At 33.9% G+C, this 22,565-nt stretch overlaps 1 protein-coding gene and 2 long non-coding RNA genes across 3 annotated transcripts in view; 2 read left to right on the plus strand and 1 right to left on the minus strand.

Annotated features, from left to right (window-relative positions):
- The window catches only part of LOC137622730 (uncharacterized), a 21,234-nt gene extending 16,430 nt beyond the window's left edge, over window positions 1-4,804 (plus strand). The window contains exons 3-4 of the mRNA XM_068353323.1: window positions 3,443-3,556; window positions 4,412-4,804. Of these exons, the coding sequence (XP_068209424.1) occupies window positions 3,443-3,556; window positions 4,412-4,804 (507 nt within the window). The remainder of the gene's footprint in view (window positions 1-3,442; window positions 3,557-4,411) is intronic.
- Window positions 4,805-13,706: 8,902 nt separating this feature from the next.
- On the minus strand, window positions 13,707-14,294 carry LOC137622871 (uncharacterized). Its single transcript, XR_011040508.1, has 3 exons — window positions 14,169-14,294; window positions 13,853-14,136; window positions 13,707-13,821 (listed from the first exon to the last, which is right to left on the minus strand). It is a non-coding gene; the product is annotated as an uncharacterized lncRNA (long non-coding RNA).
- LOC137622872 (uncharacterized) lies at window positions 13,718-16,339 on the plus strand. Its single transcript, XR_011040509.1, has 2 exons — window positions 13,718-13,815; window positions 13,848-16,339. It is a non-coding gene; the product is annotated as an uncharacterized lncRNA (long non-coding RNA).
- The last annotated feature ends 6,226 nt before the right edge of the window (window positions 16,340-22,565 follow it).

The following is a 22,565-nucleotide window of genomic DNA, read 5'->3' on the forward strand; positions in this document are numbered from 1 at the left end:
TATATATATATATATATATATATATATATATATATATATATATTTATCTTAATGGATTCTTTTAATCTATATTAAACCATGAAACAGCTCTACTGACATGCATACATTTACAAAGGAAAGGATGATAGGGTTTATTTTATAATTAATTTACACTTTGGAACACCCTTATTAACAAACACAAATTCGCAGGTGGATAACGTTACACAGTCAGGCGTTGGCGAAGACACAGAAATGTGACCATTTTCTTTTTCATCATTCGATTTGTCTACGTTGATTACGCTGATTATAAGAACATTAAATTGGGCCACAGTCATGCACCTTCTGGCATGTAACTATTACTCCTTAAATGATTTGAATCTAATGAATAAATGATATTCTCCATTCAACGAAATTTCATTTGGCAGCGCTGTCCCAAACTCGTCCCGCCAACCTTAACTATGCTGATGATTGTTATATTGGTCACTTGTACAGGGAAATGACTTATCATCCATGTGTTCTGATGAAGAAATAAATTACTATACACTTTTATAAGTAGAATCAACTTGCTTCCGATAGCATGTGAAAAAATTCACACAATTTTCTGTTAAATATGTTCTTTCTTAATAAGGAAACGATCGTTGGACAATTTACCAACTACCAATTCTCTAGCCTCTGCCTTCCTACCACACTTTTTTGACACACTTGGTTTTCAAATAATTGACTGTATTAGTTTGGACAAGGTGCCTCTGATGCCATCTATTGGTGTTGAAGTAAAACTTTTACGGTGTAAGGGATAGGGAAGTTTGCGTTAATATGCCTTTCGGAATATAGCAGTATTGTTATTCTACGTAGTTTTTACTAATAATACATGACATACCATAAAATGTTAATTATATTTTCGTTTAATAAAAAGGTAATTGAAAATTAGATTAAATAATTGTGTAATTTAGTCGATAATCTGACCAATTTCATTACATGTGGCATATCTGCCCCCCGCCCCCTGACCCCCAAATGTAATTGAACTAACGATTGTTTGCTGAGGAAATATTTCTGGGACATTTATTGAGAAATTTGTAATTTCCTAAGAATTAAGTTGTGGCCAGACAAGGAACATCAAGTTTGCTTTATATCAATTTTGTGCCCAAATAGAAACAGAAATAAAGTAATGGAAATTATGAGTAGACGATGGGGATAATTAGCAATTTAGTACTCTTTGCTAAGGCCATCTATTGGCCATGAAAAGAAACAAAGCTTAGAGCTTTTTAATCCTTGCATTCAGGAACCTTCCATGACATTTTGGTTAAAAAAATAGCTAAAAATGGCCTACTTAATTTTAATTTAATACAATTTATACCTGCCATATCTATTTCTACATAAGTGCCAATCTATCACCCTTTTCCAATTGGATAGAATCATTCACATGAGTGAACAAGGGACTTGTGCTGCCATCTTTTGTCAAGAAGTAGACACTCGGATTCTTTTCGAATTTGAAGAAGTGTATAATTACTGAAACATAATTTTATGGTAGTTTTATATCCAATTAATGCATAAAAAAATTCATGATTCCAATAATACTATTTTTCTTCTGATTTTAGTTTCTAAGTTATGGTAATTATATGTAAAATACCGTTAATATGTACTACAAAAATATATAGACCAGATCCCAATATTCTAAAAGTAAAGAGTTGATACTCAGCCATAGAATTAAAAACCGCAAACTTAACCAAAATATATTCATGGCCGCAGCAAATAAGTTGTTTAATAATCACAAGCCTAATTATAGATATTAATGCTCTATAAAGTGTGCCTTGTTAGGAGCATTTTTCGGGTAAGATCCTCCCCCAGAGAAGTTTTTATGAGGAAACACCCATAGATGCGATTTCCTGGCATCTGACAGCAGATTGTAGCAACAACAAAACATTTTCTGGACGAATTTATTTAACCAATTACAATAATGAAACATATGAGCTGGTACCCAAAGTAACAGAATAAGTTTAAAAAAAAAAAAAGCATGAAAAGAGATAAAGCAGAAGATGGCCTAACAAATGATTTTATAATAGATGGAAAATATTTCGTAATAGTAAATCTCGGTGAACTTCACACCAAAGGTTTGCAAGACTACTTTATACAGACGGCTTGGAAAAGAAATATCATTATATTATTTCATAAAAAGAGACAAAAGACCTGAAAAATTATCGTCCAGTAAGTTTACACTCGGTAATATATGAAAAATTTATAGGAATAATATTTAGCAAAATGGAAAGAAAACTAGACTTTAATCAATCAAGAAAGCAGGCAGGTTTTAGAAGCGGATATTTAACAACTGATCATATCCATGTAATTAACCAGCCTAATGGAAAATCAACAGAGTAAGACAAACCTCTATTTATTATTATTATTATTATTATTAAATGCTAAGCTACAACCCTAGTTGGAAAAGCAGGATGCTATAAGCCCAGGGGCCCCAACAGGGAAAATAGCCCAGTGAGGAAAGGAAACATGGAAAAATAAAATATTTCATGAATAGTAACAACATTGAAATAAATATTTCCTATACAAACAATAAAAACTTCAACAAAACAAAACAAAACATTTAAAGACTACGAGAAAGTTTTTTTTTTTATTCTGTCAAAACTTTAGCAGTAATGAAAGCCCTTCAATGACGAGGAAAAGATAATACTTGAATATCTCTACGTGAATTTAATGAAAAAACTCCAATTGAGAAAAGGAGTTAGGCAAGGAGACCCTATCTGTAGTACTGTAGTATTCATGTATAAAAATTGTGAGCCACACGTATGTATATTTAAGCCTTTCACTGCCAGTGGTGATTTCAAGGAAACTTCAGATGTAAAGAAATTCTTTCAAGACAACACAAGCCCTACATTATTGATATTTATTTGAAAGCTCGCATCAAGACCTTTCTATTGAATGCTAACTTTCTGTATTATTATTATTATTATTATTATTATTATTATTATTATTATTATTATTATTATTATTATTATCCAAGCTACAACCCTAGTTGGAAAAGCAAAAGGCTATAAGCCCAAGGGCTCCTAAAGGGAAAAATAGCCCAGTGAGGAAAGGAAATAAGGAATTAACAATAAACCATTCTAAAAGCAGTAACAACGTCAAAACAGATATTTCATATATAAACTATAAAAAGACTAATGTTAGCCTGTTCAACATAAAAGCATATGCTGCAACTTTGAACTTTCGAAGTTCTACTGATTTAGCTACCCGAGTAGGAAGATCATTCCACAACTTGGTCACAGCTGGAATAAAACTTCTAGAATACTGTGTAGTATTGAGCCTCATGATAGAAAAGGCCTGGTTATTACTGTAGAATTAACTGCCTGCCTAGTATTAGTTTGAGCTACTATAAAAGAGTTTCCTTTTTCAAATTTTGACTAAATCACCAATGCCAGTGAAAGGGTTAATGAAGAAAACTTTACCCTCACAGGTGAAGCGGATATGGTACGTTGTTGAAACTAAAGAAGCAGTTATGTTTAGCGTCAACCGGAACTGTTCGTCTGAGTGCACCCCATCTTGCATGGTCATAGGCGACAGAACGAAGGTAAGAAATTATGTGTTTTTATGTTAGTCTGGTAATATGAAAAAAAGTGGTTGTGAAGTTCATGAATTATATCTGTAATCCTACTCTGTCATCTCGAGGGGCAGCTCATTCTAAAGAGCTGTTATTATTCTTTATATTTTCTTGTTTTCTGTCTTTCCCCTTGTAATTACTGGAAGAAACTCTTGCTACAAAGCTGAACTACTGCCACTTTCTTTTTTATCTGTTTATGTTTATTTGTTTCGTTGTAAATATTGGAAGAAACTCTTGGTTCAAAGCTGAACTACTGTCAATTTCTTTTTCTTTTTATGTTGATTTGTTTCGTTGTAAATATTGGAAGAAACTCTAAAGTAGTTTTTTTTTCTTTTTTTTTTTTTTTTTTTTAATGAGGCACATTTGCACTAACTCGCAGGGGTGTCCTTTTAGCTCGGAAAAGTTTCCTAATCGCTGATGGGTTGGAAAAAATCATTCTAACCAATCAGCTAGCACGAAACTTTTCCCGAGCTAAAAGGGCACCCCTGCGAGTCTGCAAATGCGCCTCATTAAAAAAAATGAGTATAGTCAAGCCATTTCTCTTGTGATAAAAAACTACAGTAGTATTCTATTCAAATAACAAAAGTTTACTTTAATTAGTTTTCGTTCTGAATATTTGAAGAAACTTTTGTTACAAGGCTGTTCAAATAACAAAATTTCACTTTTGTTTGTTTCCGTTGTGAACATTGGTAGAAAGTCTTGCCACTAGGCTGTACAAATAACAAAAAGTTCATTTTTATTTGTTTTTGTTATGAATACTTGAAGAAACTCTTGCTACAATGTTGTTCAAATAATATAAAGTTCAATTGTCTCTCGTGCCCACAGATCCACGCCTGCACGTCCTGTTGCACAGAGTCTCACTGCAACACGGATAACTCCTCTTCGTCAAGACAGACGAGCAACTTCCTGCTCTTGATGTCCGCATTCGTCGTGGCCATCGTCCCAGTGCTAAGCATCTCGGTTTTATCAGCTGCAACGGACATCCAAGATTGCAGTGGATGCTGTAAAAGCAGCAAGAGACATAAATCCATGTCGTATGATCCCTCCGCCATGTCCACCACCACAACATCTTCCGATGTCTTCCTCTATTCGCGCCAAAATTTAAAACAAAGTTGGCGCCAAAACATGACAGCAGTCGGACAGAGCCGTTCTCTGCTGTTTGACGCGTCCTTCGCGGTCCCAGCAAGTGTTTCTTCTAAGTCTTTTGACAACTTTTGAAGTAATTCCTTTCGAAATGAAGTCTTCTTTTTTAATGGTTCGTCTGTGACAGGATTTGTAAGATATGATTGAATAGTTATGTGGATACTTAACCGGTTTTGTTAATGTACATAGAAGACTGATTTAAGACCAAAATGAATTTGTATTTCTGAAAGTTAGTGCTGACCAGGATATCTAATTGTGTGTTTTTTTTTTTTAACTTGAAAAAAGACTTATAAACTTTTTGAGATATGTCATCGGATAATCAAAAATCAAAATGAATGAAATAGGGTTCATATATGAAACCAGTTTTCAATGTTAAATTACCTAGTATAGCGTAATGAGATATATATATATATATATATATATATATATATATATATATATATATATATATATATATATATATATATATATATTAAAAAGCACGTATCCATTACACTGGAATGATACATGAGAATGAAGAAAATAAAAACTGTAGAAAATGAAAATCAACTTGACAGACATATTATGCAATAAAGGCAGGATATCTTGAAAGGGGTAGGCAATATAAAAACTGAATTCCCACGTTAATGTCCAATGAAGATAATTATAGTAGCAGTAGCAATAGTAACTGTAAGAACATATCCAGGTGGCACTTTAGAAGATTAACAGAGTCCTACTCAGTACTCAGGAGGGCTGCACAGGACTCAGGAGTCAGATCAGAAGGTCTTCAAAGATAGCTAAGCCCAGTTATGTCTTGGGTAGTCAGAAGTTCTTCAAAGATAGCAAAGCCCAGGTATGTATTGGCTAGTCAGAAGGTCTTCAAAGATAGCAAAGCCCGGGTATGTCTTGGCTTAGGTACGTAAAATAAGCGAAGCTACTACCTGCTACAGTATAGCTCAGATCACACAGAGTTTCGCCATCCAGTGGTAATTTTAGACAGAAGGTTCCGTCTGTACAGTTCATTACTGCTTTAGGTACAGAAGAGTATTATAGTTCAGATAGAGAAAGCCATTTTACTTATATCCATCAAGCTGGCCTAATGTAGCTGTAAATTCGTAGGTATAAACTATTACATAGACATGACTACGTTTTAAGAGGTTGGGGGCTACATTTTGTAGGTATTACAAAATATTTTAGGATATGCCATCTAGGATACAGTCCATAAAATGTATGTATGTATGTGTATATATATATATATATATATATATATATATATATATATGTATATATATGTATATATATATATGTATATATATAATGCATATACAGAGAGGGAGAGCCAAAGATTTTTCTTTAAGCAAGCTTCTATCGGATATAAATAATCTTTTTATTATTCAATAATCAAGTACATTCTTCCAACAGTTGAACAGTATATCAACACCAAGTCTTTTTTATTTTCTTTTTAAATGCAGATTATGTGCCATTACCACTGAAGCCATAAGCTGGGTAAGATTAATCTTAACTAGAGGGCTGAATTTGCACTGGTCTGAGACTGTGCTAACAGTGAGAGAATTTTCAAATATACCTTTTAGTCTGCCAGTTGAAATTTTCCCAATTTTATATTTTTTTTTTTTTTCAGTTTGAAAATCATAATCCACAGACTAAGTATTTATTATGATGTTTTATTTCCAGATTTTACTAGGCCTTAAAGTTTTTATTTCCACAAAGTATCTAGATTAGAGTTGTTATGTTATTTACTTATAAACCTACCTGTTTTGAAAATACTGGAATCTGGTGTAGAGTTACTGTCATATAATAACCAAGTAAGGTGAGATTAACATTGCAAAATTATGTAATCATTTAATAGTTTTTGTCATTATTTTCTTGTCATCATCTTTATCGTAATTATCATTATTAGTATTTTAAAAGGAATCTGGTGTAGATGGACTGTCATATAATTACCAAGTAAGGTGAGAATAACATTGCAAAATTATGTAATCATTTAATATTCTTTTTCTTGTCATCATCTTTATCCTAATTATCATTATAAAAAAAAGAGTCAGGTGCTGAAGACAAAATTGGGAAAACTATATGAGATGTGCTTCGCTTAAGTAATCAAAGATTAATGTGAATTTGTAAGAGTATACCATGAAATTATTTCCATTTTCTTTAAAGCGTGAATTTGTAAGAGTATACCATGAAATTGTTTCCGTTTTCTTTAAAGCGTGACACACAAAATAAATAACACACACGCTATCGTATTAATATATAGATTAGCATCTTTAAGATTTTTATTGTGATCACAGATTTTCATGCTGTTTATTGTTTGCAATGTGTTACTCTATCGTTGGTGGTTTGTGTAGCCAGATATCAAAATCCAGTCATGCAGTTTGTCTTTGTAAATGGTGAGAAGTATTGGGCTCGATAGAACAGCCTATAGTCAATTCTTTTTAGTGAGGCAGAGTTACACCGACTCGGAGGGGTGGTGCCCTTTTAGCTCGAAAAAGTTTCCTGATCGCTGATTGGTTGGACAAGATAACTCTAACCAATCAGAGAGCAGGAAACTCTTCCGAGCGAAAAGGGCACGGCTGTTGCACCGACACGCAGGGGTTCCCTTTTAGCTCGGATAAGTTTCCTGATCACTGATTGGTTGGACAAGATAATTCTTACCAATCAGAGAGCAGGAAACGTTTCCGAGCTAAAAGGGCACCGCTGCGAGTCAGTGCAAATGAGCCTCATTAAAAAAATAATTGAGTATAGTGATATATTGGGAATTTATTGACCAAAGAACTGTGAGGACATTAAAAACAATTCTTAGTGTTTTTGAACTGGTAGTATGACCAGAAGAACAAATAGTGAATTCGGTTTGGGGCAAATAGCAGGGTAAATATATATAGCATTTAGTATGCATATACCTGTATATGTACTATATGTGTAATTATTTATATGTACCTTATGTATATAATTACTTGACACACTTTTTTTCTATTTTTGTGTAACTAAGCTGGGTAAATAACTTGGAATTTGCATGTGTTAGTCCAAACAGAAAAAAAAAATGCAAGTATCCTATCCCCGAGATGTACAAGTTTCCATTGCTATATATTGCTACCTTTGCCCTCCCCCGAGCTGTTATTTCTATATATAAATATATACATATATATTCCCTGAAAATAATTTTATGGAAATTATACTTAATTCCACAAAGATATAAAATCATGGTCACAAATATCCTGTGTGCTAATGGTTTTCGATCTATCTCTACCAAAGACATCGTCTTCTTCCGACGTTTTATATTAAGCCCTGTCCACACGATCAAGCATGCCTGACGGGCAAACAGTGATACCAGACCACAATAGTTAGTAAGAATGAGGGTTAATGACGTCATGAAGTGGGAAAACCACAGACAGGGATCTGGCATCATACAGTTTTGCCAGATCCCTGCCTTTAGTTTTCCCACTTCTGACGATATCAACCCTCATTTTCACTACCTATTTTGGCCTGGTATCACTGTTTGCCCGTCGGGCATGCTCGATCGTGTGGACAGGGCTTTAGATTCTTGGCTGATTCATACCAAATCCAGTCAAGGGTGGTATTCAGTGCTTCCAGATTTTTTACTCCTTCTTCTGTGTTCCTTTTATAGCCACGTCCGGCTACAGGACAGCATTCGTTTGAGAAGTGGATAGACATTCATATTATGAGCAAGGAAACAGATTGTCTATAAGTAATAGATGATGGAGTGTTTTTACGTTTTCTCAACCATGAAGATTGGTTGGTAAAGATTCCGTGCGTTTTCCAAAACAAATTGCAATGTTTCTGATTTAATATTAAGCCCTCTTAGTTTATTTTGCCTATGTTATGGTGAGGTATGATGATTATTAAATATTTTTCCACTTACAAAAACGGAAAAGAAAGAACTAAAAGATTCCATATTATTCTAATCTATCCAGCTCATCTATAATTTACTTCAAAAGCATGAGTGAATAAGGAAATTATTTTGCAAGGTCCAAAGTCCTTTAAACAAAATTATGTTACGGTTAAAATTTGGTTTCCAAAGAAGGAAAATTTATAATTAATAGTTCATAATTTATGATTAATAATTAATAATTTATGATTAATAATAGATAATTTATAATTAATAATTCATAACTTATAAAGTGAATTTAAATTGATTAAGTTCTGATAAATATGACAGAGTTATGGACAGGTTTATCCAAAGTTTTACACTTTCTGAAAAATTCAGCGTACGGTTTGGATACTTTATTCTTTCAGATTAGGTACATTCAGAAAGGCGCTATTCAGCCCATGATATTCAGACTTGAGCCTGGATTCAGCTTTTCCAAATTACAATCTCTAAGTAATACAGATTCCCACCAAATAGAATTCAGATCTCATCCGACATAGTTTTTTAAAAAGGAAATTTGATCCCCACCATCTTTTAGGGCATTGAAATTGTTTTATTTTATCTATCAAAAATATATTGACTGATTGATTAACTTGAGGTTTCCTGGCATCCTGACATCGAAGGTCATGGACGCCGATATCATTCATTATAAATAAAGAATAGAAGAATATTCATTTTAAAACCATAAAAGCAAAGATGTATTAAAAGTTGAATAGCTTTCAGAAGACCTGCTTCTGAAGTAAAGCTAAAAATACCGCTAGCATGGTAGGACACATCATGTCTAAGAATCTATCAAAGCTAGAGTTGGTTCATATCAAGATAAAATGTAATTATAATTTTTTTTAATTTAGACCAAATTTGCAATAGAATTTAACCAAATTATAAAATCTTTCAAATGTCCGCCATAGCCGGCTCGCTTTCTTTGCTGCCTACCCTCTATATGTAAAGATCTTTTTAACCTATTTTAGATCTTTTAACACGTGGTAGATCTTATAACACGTGGCATATCTCTTAGCAAGTGGAAGTTAGTCTCTTGACATGCATCAGATATTCTCATCTTTGTCAGATCTTTTAATATATGCCAGATCTTGTGACATATTTCAGATCTTTTAACATACTCTTATCATGCTTGGAGATGGAACTTCTGACCTTGTAACATATAAAAAATGTCTTGACATTTGTCTAAATCTTTCAGCATGTGCTAGATCTTTCAAATGCGCGTCAGATCTCTTTTCGCGTGTTAGAACTTCCAACGTGTTAGATTCGCGTTGGATCTCTTTTCACGTGTTAGAACTTTCGACGTGTTAGATTCACGTCGGATCTCTTTTCACGCGTTAGAACTTTTGACGTGTTAGATTCGCGTCGGATCTCTTTTCGCGTGTTAGAACTTCCGACGCGTTAGATTCGCGTCAGATCTCTTTTCGCGCGTTAGAACTTCCAACATGTTAGATTCGCATCAGATCTCTTTTCGCGTGTTAGACCTTCTGACGTGTTAGATTCGCGTCAGATCTCTTTTCGCGTGTTAGACCTTCCGACGTGTTAGATTCGCGTTGGATGTCTTTTCGCGTGTTAGAACTTCCGACGTGTTAGATTCGCATCAGATCTCTTTCCGCGTTTTAGAACTTCCGACGCGTTAGATAATTCAGCACATGTTAAATCTCTTTTAGCATATATAATATCTTGTCAAAGTATGTCAGTATTTCTAATTCCTGAGGTGCACATTACTAATATTTTTTGTATATATTTTTCTAAGACAGTTGGACTGCCTTGTTTCTTTGGTGCATCCCATTGGGTTGGTTGGCCTTATGCCATCGTGGGACGCTGCCCAGAGGTAGCATGTAAGCTTGGTAAGGTAGTAAAGGGAAGGGTAAATCTGCCTTGGGCCTCTGGGCTCGGCCCAACCAGCTGACACAGTTAATAGATATTTTTAATGATTTTTTTTTATCTTGGCTCAGATGTAGAGCATTGATATTTTATGGTATATTGAGATAATTTTTTATATAACATTCACTGATATTTTATTACTTAGAATAAATTGGATTAAACTTATATTCATATACCAAGAAATACATATTGATGCATTTTTTTTGCAATAGATAAGAAATGTTTAATTTACATATTTTTTTTTCATGCAATTCAAAGAGATCTTTATTTTTTATTTTTTTTAGTCGTGTTTTTACTAGAAGCTCTTGTTGTCTTACTGCAACAACAAGAATAGTTTTTTTTATTTCTGTGAAACTTTAATTATTTTTTCTAAAGTTTGAAAAGTTTTCTATTATGTATATTTCCTAGACTTGCAAGCCACAAACTACATACGACGGTTTAGTCAATTTACAACCATAAGGTTTATTAATTATTAATCTATTAATTATTAATTATTAATAATTTCTGCCTGCGCTAGTCTATTCACAAAATCGTGTAACATTATACTGTTGGTATGGTCAGGTTGGTGGTCCGTAAGACCTAGTTAAGCCCGTGACTGAAAAGCTAGTACAGCGGCAACACATACGCCTGGCATTTGCATGGGAGCGCATCGATCCCAGGCCGGGACCGTGAGTTTAATCTGTTTTCTGGTGAGGATACTACTGTGGTTGGGCAGTCCAGTAGTTGAATGTGCTTGCCCGCCTGACGTTCTGGCGAGTGTCTATTCCGATGAAATTGGAATTGAAACCAGACTCCTTTACCTTAAAGAGCGGGCCTCGGAATATTGAAGACCCTAAGGACTCCATGAGGACGTGTATTTTCTAGTGCTTATCCTAGTGTGATCTAGACCTTGTTGTTATTCTCAACTAGAGTAATTTTTAATATCTATTTAATCCCAGCTTTTAAAACTTTATATTTCTCTCTCTCTCTCTCTCTCTCTCTCTCTCTCTCTCTCTCTCTCTCTCTCTCTCTCATTTTCAACTAGAGTAATTTTTATATCTATTTAATCCCAGCTTTTAAAACTCTCTCTCTCCCTCTCTCTCTCTCTCTCTCTCTCTCTCTCTCTCTCTCTCTCTCTCTCTCTCTCTCTCTCTCTTTTTCAACTAGACTAATTTTTATATCTATTTAATCCCAGCTTTTAAAACTCTCTCTCTCTCTCTCTCTCTCTCTCTCTCTCTCTCTCTCTCTCTCTCTCTCTCTCTCTCTCTCTTTCAACTAGACTAATTTTTATATCTATTTAATCCCAGCTTTTAAAACTCTCTCTCTCTCTCTCTCTCTCTCTCTCTCTCTCTCTCTCTCTCTCTCTCTCTCTCTCTCTCTCTCTCTCTCTCTCTCTCTCTCATTTTCAACGAGTAATTTTTATATCTATTTAATCCTAGCTTTTAAAACTCTCTCTCTCTCTCTCTCTCTCTCTCTCTCTCTCTCTCTCTCTCTCTCTCTCTCTCTCTCTCTCATTTTCAACGAGTAATTTTTATATCTATTTAATCCTAGCTTTTAAAACTCTCTCTCTCTCTCTCTCTCTCTCTCTCTCTCTCTCTCTCTCTCTCTCTCTCTCTCTCTCTCTCTCTCTCATTTTCAACTAGAGTAATTTTTATATCTTTTTAATTCCAGCTTTTAAAACTCTCTCTCTCTCTCTCTCTCTCTCTCTCTCTCTCTCTCTCCTCTCTCTCTCTCTCTCTCTCTCTCTCTCTCTCATTTTCAACTAGAGTAATATTTATATCTATTTAATCCCAGCTTTTAAAACTCTCTCTCTCTCTCTCTCTCTCTCTCTCTCTCTCTCTCTCTCTCTCTCTCTCTCTCCTCTCTCTCTCTCTCTCAACTAGAGTAATTTTTAATATCTAGTTAATCCCAACGTCTAAAACTTTGTACAGGATTTACTCTCTCTCTCTCTCTCTCTCTCTCTCTCTCTCTCTCTCTCTCTCTCTCTCTCTCTCTCTCTCTCTCTCTCTCTCAACTAGAGTAATTTTTTATATATATATTTAATCCCAGCTTTTAAAACTCTCTCTCTCTCTCTCTCTCTCTCTCTCTCTCTCTCTCTCTCTCTCTCTCTCTCTCTCTCTCTCTCTCTCAACTCGAGTAATTTTTAATATCTAGTTAATCCCAACTTTTAAAACTTTGTACAGGATTTTCTCTCTCTCTCTCTCTCTCTCTCTCTCTCTCTCTCTCTCTCTCTCTCTCTCTCTCTCTCTCTCTCGAGTATTTTATTGCTATTTCCGACTTCTTCAGAGTTCACAAAAGTCCAATAATACTATTAATCAATATACATTCTTTCATATGCAATTTTTTTTTTTTTTTTTTTCGATTGCTGTTACTTACTTAAAACTTCCTATGACTAATTTCAGTGAATGTTACACGAGAGATTATTTAAAAGACCATAATATACACCTAATGATACTGGGTGATGTTCCAATAATAACAAAAAAAAAGGTGAATTACTCGGTGTTCATGTTTCAGTTGGTGTAATTTTGTTTGTACTAATAGATTTAAGTAGATAAGTATAATCGAAACATAGTAAATTGTAAGTGGGAAATTACGATGTTCAAAAAAGGTATGCAAGTGTGTGTGTGTTTGTTCTGTAATGAACTGAACTTTAAGAATTTATTTATCAAAGGTAGGTTTGGTTTTTAATGTCTGAAAAAATAGTGTTGGAATTTTGCTAGGGGAAGATATGAGATGGAGACACATGATATGGCCATTCTATGTAACTTATTCTTACATCTTACCTAATGTAATTTGATCTAATATTACCTAACCATACCTAAATTCTCCTAAAATGACATTCTAGGAATCTGATCTTACCTAACCTAACTTCATTTAATATCACCTAATCTTACCTAAATTGCCATGATTTGCTGTTATCCTATTCAGTCGAAAGTTGTATAGCTTAGTCTTACATTGCCCAACCTAACTTATTATTGCACTAATTAAGTTTACCTAAAGTAACCTATTATAATATCTATTATTATAATTTTATAGTTTATATAGGAAATATTCATTTGAGTGTTGTTACTGTTCTTAAAATATTTGATTTTTCCTTTTTTCTTTTCCTCACTTGGCTATTTTCCCGGTTGGGGCCCCTGAGCTTATTGCATCCAGCTTAACCAACTAGGGTTGTAGCTTAGCAAGTAATAATAATAATAATAATAATAATAATAATAATAATAATAATAATAATAATAATAACCCAATTTAACCTTACTCAACCAATTAGTTAACCTAACCCAATTTAACCTTACTCAATTAACTAGTTAACTTACCCAATTTAACCTTACTCAACCAATTAGTTAACCTAACCCAATTTGCCTTGCTAATTAGTTAACCTAACCCAATTTAACCTTACTCAATTAACTAGTTAACTTACCCAATTTAACCTTACTCAACCAATTAGTTAACCTAACCCAATTTGCCTTGCTAATTAGTTAACCTAACCCAATTTAACCTTACTCAACCAATGAGTTAACCTAATGCAATTTAACCTTACTCAACCAATTAGTTAACCTAGTCCTATCTAACCTTACCAATTAGTTAAACTAACCCAATTTAACCGTACTAAACCAATTAGTTAACCTAATGTAATTTAACCTTACTCAACCAAATAGTTAACCTAACCCAATTTAACCTTACAAATTAGTTAACCTAACCCAATTTAACCTTACAAATTAGTTAACCTAACCAAATTTAACCTTATTCAACCAATTAGTTAACCTAACCCAATTTACCTTACCAATTAGTTAACCTAACCCAATTTAACCTTACTCAACCAATTTGTTAACTTAATCCAATTTAACTTTAACCAATTTGTTGACCTAATGCAATTTAACCTTACTCAACCAATTAGTTAACCTCACCAAGTTTAACCTTACTCAACCAGTTACTTAACCTAACCCAATTTAACCGTAGTCAAGCATTTAGTTAACCTAACCCACTTTGGGATTTCCTGTTGTTAAATCATAGTGCAAAAGTATATTAATGTGATTCTTTTATTCATCGCAAATTTGTTAACTGAATTTGTATATTTCCAAAATGGAGTTATTGTTAGACGAATATGCAAGATACTTGCATTCTTATTTATTTGTATAAATCATTTCATTGTGATTGTTTGATTTCATGTAGACTCGTAAATCAAACTTGATTTCTTTAATATGAATTGTGTTAGTATTTTGAGTGGTTAGGAAAGAAATATAGGAATTGATAAGTGAATAAAAAAACAAATATTTGTAATTTAGATCACGTTATATAATGTGATTTCAAACCATATGTTATGCAAATAATGTTAACCAAATTATATATTGTGATTAGACAAAAAAATAGTGAATCAGAATTTGTCATGGGAATTCGTTCTAAGCAGCTCTTCTAGGAGAAGGACACTTCAAAATCAAACCATTGTTCTCTGGTCTTCGATAGTGCCATAGCCTATGTACCATGTTCCTCCACTGTCTTGGGGTAGAGTTCTCTGGCTTGAGGGTACACTCGGGCACACTTTTCTATCTTGTTTCTCTTCCTCTTTTTTATTTTTTTTTATAGTTATATCTGTAAGATTCACTTCAGCGTCACTGTTCTTAAAATATTCTATTTTAATTGTTAATTACTTCTCTTCTAGTTTATTTGATTCCTTATTTCCTTTCCTCACTGGGCTATTTTCCCTGTTGGAACCTTTAGGCTTATACCATTTTGCTTTCCCAACTATGGTTGTAGCTTAGCAAGTAATGATAATAATAATTTACTTCCTTAGATTAGTTTTTTTTTTTATTTGTTCATCGGTTCTGAACATGGAAATGTGAGAAAAATTAAGATAGTGACAACATGATCACGGTTAAACATAGTTTCATCTGCCTTCTCCGGTTGGGACTCTAGACATTTAATTGACTCCTTCTTCAGATAGGTATCCAAACAGTCTCCTGGCGTTCTTCGTTTCAATTATAGACATTTTCCTGACTTCTAAAGTTATGGTACAAATTCAACTTCAAAATATCAACTTGACTCTTTATGTCTTCTTTTAGGATTATAACTTCTTCAGCTGAGGTTCAAAACATTAACTTGACTTCTTTATGTCTTGTTTTAGAATTATAACTTCTTCAGCTGAGGTTCAAAACATTAACTTGACTTCTTTATGTCTTCTTTTAGAATTATAGCTTCTTCAGCTGAGGTTCAAAACATTAACCTGACTTCTTTTTTCTTTTATGATTGTAGATTCTTCAGTTCTGGTTCAAAATATTAACTTGACTTCTTCATTTAGGGATTATTGACTTCATTGATAAGCTTCATGTTAAAGATTAAGCTACACTTCCATTTGGTGGCTAATAGGAGTTCCTATATTCAGGTAAACTAACGATAGTTAGTATATGAAGAACTAGCGAACCTATTCTGTTAAAAATGATAGTAAAACTAGAGACAATCTTAGCCATAGAGACATGACGTATACCATCCCACACTCCAGCCAATGTATTATTATTATTATTATTATTATTATTATTATTATTATTATTATTATTATTATTGTTGTTGTTGTTGTTGTTATTTTTACCTGTTAGGCTACAACCCTAGTTGGAAAAGTACCTTTATTATTCTTGCCTGGGCTGGACTTTGTCCAGACTAGATTTGTTACAAACAGAAAAATATATATAAAGTGTATCTTGTTATATATGTTCCAACAAGTATTAAAGGTAACTTTCTTGTCAAGATATTGAGAATTGATATGTGTTTACCTTCAAGTGGCGTGAACAATTCTCTCTCTCTCTCTCTCTCTCTCTCTCTCTCTCTCTCTCTCTCTCTCTCTCTCTCTCTCTCTCTCTCTCTCTCTGCATATATCTAACACGTTTATTTCAGATTCCAATGGCATATTATGTATCCATAAGAATATACATTAGATGCAAGATTTCATCTTTAAGCTGCGTAGTAATGTATCCTCCTAGATATATATTAGAATACATCATCTGAAGACCAACTGCAAAGGATGTATTTTGCATTGAACTGAGATTTAGTGAGGATAAACACTTTTATTAGCTTTGGACAGCAAAGAGTGTGACTATAAATGTTTACACTGGCGTAACAAGTTCAGCTGGTTATTTTTCATATTTAAAGATATGCCCATAGATACTATGTTTCATGTTTGATTTCATAATTAACTGTAAAATCTACTTGCATATTATTAAAAAGGTAAAAATGAAGTGTGTGAAAACTGAACATTTGCTGATTATAATAATCCTGTAGTGCAGTAAAGTTGGCTAAGCAAGGTAAGGCGGTATCTGGCAACTTTTCAATATAGCGACGGCACACTGGAAACATTTTTTATTACTATAAATAAAATACTATAGCACATATTATCCATATAGTTATATTGTTACTTAACAGACATATATTCATTGAATAATATCGTTACTGGCCATCACTGTGTTACTTAACAAACGTTATTTATGTTAAACATTGATATTAGAGTTGCCAAACACCTCCATAATCTTGCCACGGGCGTGAACTTGAATTTCACGAAGCCATCTGTGCAAGGTATTAGTTGGATATTTTTAATGTAATGAAGTTTGTGGTTATATTTTATGAGGATATTTTACGGTCGATGTGTGCAACAGCAGCTGGCCTCAGAGAAGATATAAAGCCACGACCAGCTGCTTTTTAGAAATGTCATATACTAGCTGTCTTTCATTAAAGTTATACTGTAGAATGAATGTATGCAAGCGTTTTATTTCTTGTGCCTTTATAGTTTTCTTCTTTCTATTTCTTCTTCTTCTTTGATTTCGGTAGGTTTGCCTACCGGTAGGTCTATTTCCTGCTTCCGGCTTTCATAGTCTAATGGCTAATATTGACATTATTATTATTTTCTTTAAACAGCCGTTCACACCTCCCCTTATCCTTTACGTTCTCTTTCATCTGTACTTTCCTCTGTGCATTCCACAACATTGTATAATTTATGTAATCATCTCACCAGTCTGTTATTCATTTTCTCTTTCCCCATTTTTCCTTTACGTCTTCTCTAACCTCTCTGTTTATAAGCTGTCTTTTATTCCATTCGCCTTTCATCCATATCCTTCATCGATTTGTACTGTACATTCATATTCTTAAAAGATGCATTGTATTTTCAACAAAACCAAGTGAGACTATTATTTTTCCTGCAATATTTTACATTCAACAATAAATGCAACCGTTTCTAGTCCACTGCGGGACAAAGGACTCAGCCATATCCCATTCATGTCTGAGGTTTGAGCAGATTTCATCACCACATTGGCCAGTGTTGATTGGTGATGATGTGAAACTTTGATCTGTCCCCTCACATCAAACCAACCTAGTATGGGTGTCCTTGATTAGTACAGTTTTGCTGATCACAGTCAGTGAAGGACTTTATCTTCATCCATACTCAATTTTACACATTTTTATTCCAGTTCATCTTATACGTTCTTTCATTTTGCGTCATTGCTTTTCTTTTCTTCCTTGACCATTTTCAATTTAGATTGTCCATTTTCATTGTTTATTTGTTGATTTTACATAACTTTTTTTTTTTACGTCACGAACATATTGTTTGACCAGGGGTCTAGATTCAAGATTCCAGACTCGAGAGTCTAGACTCTAGACTCTAGATCGTGTCTTAGTAACCCAAAAATATCGATTACAGTGAGCCATCCACTTTACTATGGTCTATATAGCCATGCCCTACGTAATATTATGTCCTTAAAATGAGTTCCCTAGACATTCAAGGCTTTTGATGTTACCCACATCATTAAAGTATCAAGAAGGATGTTGTATGGACAAATTATCCTAACTTATCCTACATTAGATTGACAATGAATGGTATCCTTGGTACTAGCGCTGTTACTTAGGGCCTGAATAGCATAGTACTTTACACATTCGATTTTTAATATCAAATTCATATGAGTTCATATGCATACGTTTCTTACATTATCTTTATCATATATCTGGAAAAAGACATTTTTTCTCACCGTGACGAAGATTAGAATGATTCAAAACTTTATCATAGTTGTGGTGGCCGATGTGGTAACGTCCCTGACTGGTGAACGCCAGACTGGGGTTAGAGTCCCGCTTAAACTCAGTAGTACCTTTGGTTGCTGCAACCTCACCATCTTTGTGAGCTAAGGGGGGGGGGGCGGATTTGGGGGAGCCTATTATGTCTATCTGCTGAGTCATCAGCAGCTATTGCCTGACCTTCCCTGGTCCTAGCCTGGGTGGAGAGGGACCTTGGGCGCTGATCATATGTATATATGGTCAGTCTCCGGGCCATTGTCCTGCTTGATAGGGCAATGTCACTGTCCCTTGCCTCTGCCATTCATGAGCAGCCTTTAAATGGAATATTTAGAATTAAATTATCTTACGGTATTAAAACTTCTCATGATCAGTCATGAAAAATATATATGTATATTTTTTTTTAACATTCTTTTCATGTCTGGAAAACTGTTCAATATTTCTTTTTTCTTTTTTTAAATTATGGATCACTGAACTATACATTCATGTCTGTAGAAGTAGCCTTCATACAATTAAATATTTAGAAATATCACAAATATTCTCCAAGGTCTTTGAACTTTACTTTAAACTCAAAATATTTGATGAGGCAAAAAAAAAAAAAAAAAAAAGAACAATACTATCTATGAACAACAACAAATACAGCCGTTTCAAGTACACTGCAAGACAAAGGCCCCGAACATGTCCATATCCATGTCTGGATTTTTGGCAATTTCCATCACGGCAAACCAGCCTAGTATGGGTGTCCCTGACTAGTACAGCTATTCTGATCATGTGAATGTACAAACCTTTTCATCCCGTTAAGGTGTTAAAGTTAATGTTTATGTAGAATGGCTCAAAATTGCCATACAGCACCACACACTGGTCACTCTGGGCTCTGAGTCTGTGCAGCCTGCAAATCTGGTGGATATTTTCAAATTTTTTAACCGTTATTTGGTTCTTTAATTGGCTCCGCACAATAATGCCATTTATGAAATATCTATTTTAATGTTGTTACTGTTCTCAAAATATGTTATATCAATTGTTCCTTCTCTTGTAGTTTATTTATTTCCTCATTTCCTATCCTTACTGGCCTACTTTTCTCTGTTGGAGCCCTCGGGCTTGTAGCCATCCTGCTTTTCCTACTAGGGTTGTAGATTATCTAATAATAATAATAATAATAATAATAATAATAATAATAATAATAATAATAATAATAATTTGTCTTACTTTAAAAGGCGTATTATTATAACATAATTGTTAATAGTTATAGACCTACTGATAACAATTATAGGATGTTGTTTCAGTATGTTTAGTTACAGGTAGTTAAAGGAACTGATGGTTAAGTCGATCTTATTTATTTTTTGGAAGAAGGTGACTTTGTTTTATTTATTAAACCCTTTTAAAATGTTGCTGAGAAAATTTATTCAGGAGTTACTGCCAGTGATGAAAGTGCATGGGTATTTTACGAAAGAAAGATCTCTTAGGCTCAGGATTCATGCGAGAAATTGTCCATGAGACTAGCTAACAGATATTCTCGTGGTAGTGGCCTAAATAGGAAACGTCCTTGCCTAGCGATCATCGGATTGGTGTTCGAGTCCCGCTCAGGTTCGATAGTTTCCTGCAGTGTCTGTAAATTCACCATCATTGTGAGCTAAACGTGGACTGCTTGTGGGAAGCCTATAGGTCTAACTGCTGAATTATCAGCAGCCATTACCTGGCAGTTCCTGGTCCTAGCTTGGGTGCAGAAGTGCCTTGTGCGCTGATCATATGGTTATATGTTCAATACCTAGATTCACATTGTCACTGTCCCTTGCCTTTATCGTTCATAAGTGGCATTTAAACTTGTGAACAGGATAGAATGGTTTGGAGATGCAAAGAGGAACAAAGTGTCATTATAACCAAATCCACTCGAACTGAGAACACGTTTATATATATATATATATATATATATATATATATATATATATATATATATATATATATATATATATATATATATATATATATACAGATCTGGATTAAACTAAATAGTTATTTGTCATTGTGCAAAATTATGTAATTAAATGTATCTGTGAACCCTTGGCATGAAAGGGATACAGCGTAATCTATTACAGGAAGGTCTCCAGTGACAATAGTGGATTTGTTTAATTATTGCCGTGAACTGTGCCCAAGAAAAGTTTTGGTTAAAAGAGGGATCAGATGGTTTCAAATTATTGCTTTCAAATATGCTGCCCCAAGACTAGACAAGCTCCCACTAGACATCTGAAAGACTGAAGATATTAAGCCTTTCAAGAGGAAACTGAAGACTTTTTGGTTTTGTAAGTGCTTCGAAAAGATGGTCTTGTTAATAGACGAGCAATGTACGGCGTGAAATGCTGCATACCTAGGAATGTATACGATAAAAATCATTACAATAGGTCCTCTAGAAATTGGGGTTCCCCTTCAGTGGGTTTATAGGGTAAGACAATTGAGTAAAGAAATTAAACAGAGGGTCGAATGAAAGGCATCGAACCTTCGCTAGTACAACAGAGGCACGCTTCCAGGGGTCCTAGTTACTCTCTCCACAACACCATGATTGTGGGCACACTACTAGAAGAAGCGTTGTAGGTGCAAAGCGCTGCAATCGGCTGAAAATTCATTATCATTAGTTACCTCCTACACAGACAGCACTACTTGCATACTTTTACTTCTAACTTCTAGGGCCTTTCTAATATATCGGGCTACATCTTTAGTTGGTCACTAGTCACTAAAGCACAACGGGGCTTACTATCTTATTCATGCGCCAGAAGAACAAGACTTAACTGGGGAGCAAATGTCAGTTGCACTATGGAGTATGAACTGAGATGTTAAAACATGATGAAAATAAAGGAAATGGGAGATATAGTAGAAGACCAGAAAGGGACTGCAACTACGAGCAGAAGAAATGCTGCAAATTTCTTTGAGTAATTCATGCATTGAAGCTACTGATCTGGTTCAGATAAAGACTGACGTAGTATTAGGAAAAGTCGGAGTATGGAGGCGATGAGGTTATTTGGAGAAATAACGAAAGCAAAGGTAAACACACACATAGAGAGAGAGAGAGAGAGAGAGAGAGAGAGAGAGAGAGAGAGAGAGAGAGAGAGAGAGAGAGAGAGAGAGAGAGTAGTCTGCAAAATCGGATCAGATATATCGATCAAATATTTAGATAAATGATAAGATTTAATTATTCCCAGTTTTTTTATATATTTTTTTTTCACAAAAGGCTCTGCATTCTTAGGCCGTTATCATTCTTCTTCTTTGTTTCTATCTAATTTACACCATGTCCAAAATAAAGAAAAGGAAAGGGGTTGACGAAATATACCACCATACTGGCATGTAATCATACGTAATATTTTATTAGTTTATATCAATCATAATTGTCATTCCTCTCGTTCTATGTGTCGCATTGCATTGCAACGAATTCTCTCGATCTAATAATAAAACATCAATTGCTTGCAAGCCTCAATTGTTGTAAGTTATTTTGGAAACCTTAATTTCTTTGCTATTGCTGAAATGTTGGTTGCTTTAATATCATTTAAATTTAATTTGTTATGATAAGCATTACTATTACTTAAATTATCGAATATAAAAACTGATGAAATTATAAATGTCACTGGAAACGCGAATGCAGAGGACTGAGGTAAACAATCTCGAACACAAACATTAAAAAAAAAACTATACACTTTCCATGATAGCTATTTTTTTTATTGCTATTCTAATATTACTGACATTTGAAATAGAATTAATATGACATATAATATTATATATTATTAAAGAATCTGATTAAACTCAAACGCAGAGGGCTGAGGTAAACAATCTCGAATACAAACATGCAATAAACTATACACTCTCCATGATATATATTTTTTTATTGCTATTCTAATGCTAATAACATTTTAAAATATAATTAATAGTACATATATTATCATATAATATGAAAGAATATGCTTAAGGCTATTTTTGATCAAATTATTATGAATAAACGGAATTTATATTAAAAGACCGCATTGGTCTGTCAAATAATCCATTTTCAAATCACTAAAGTAAGCGACC

This window comes from Palaemon carinicauda, chromosome 29, assembly GCF_036898095.1.
Source record: "Palaemon carinicauda isolate YSFRI2023 chromosome 29, ASM3689809v2, whole genome shotgun sequence".
In the NCBI taxonomy this organism is placed as follows: domain Eukaryota; kingdom Metazoa; phylum Arthropoda; class Malacostraca; order Decapoda; family Palaemonidae; genus Palaemon; species Palaemon carinicauda.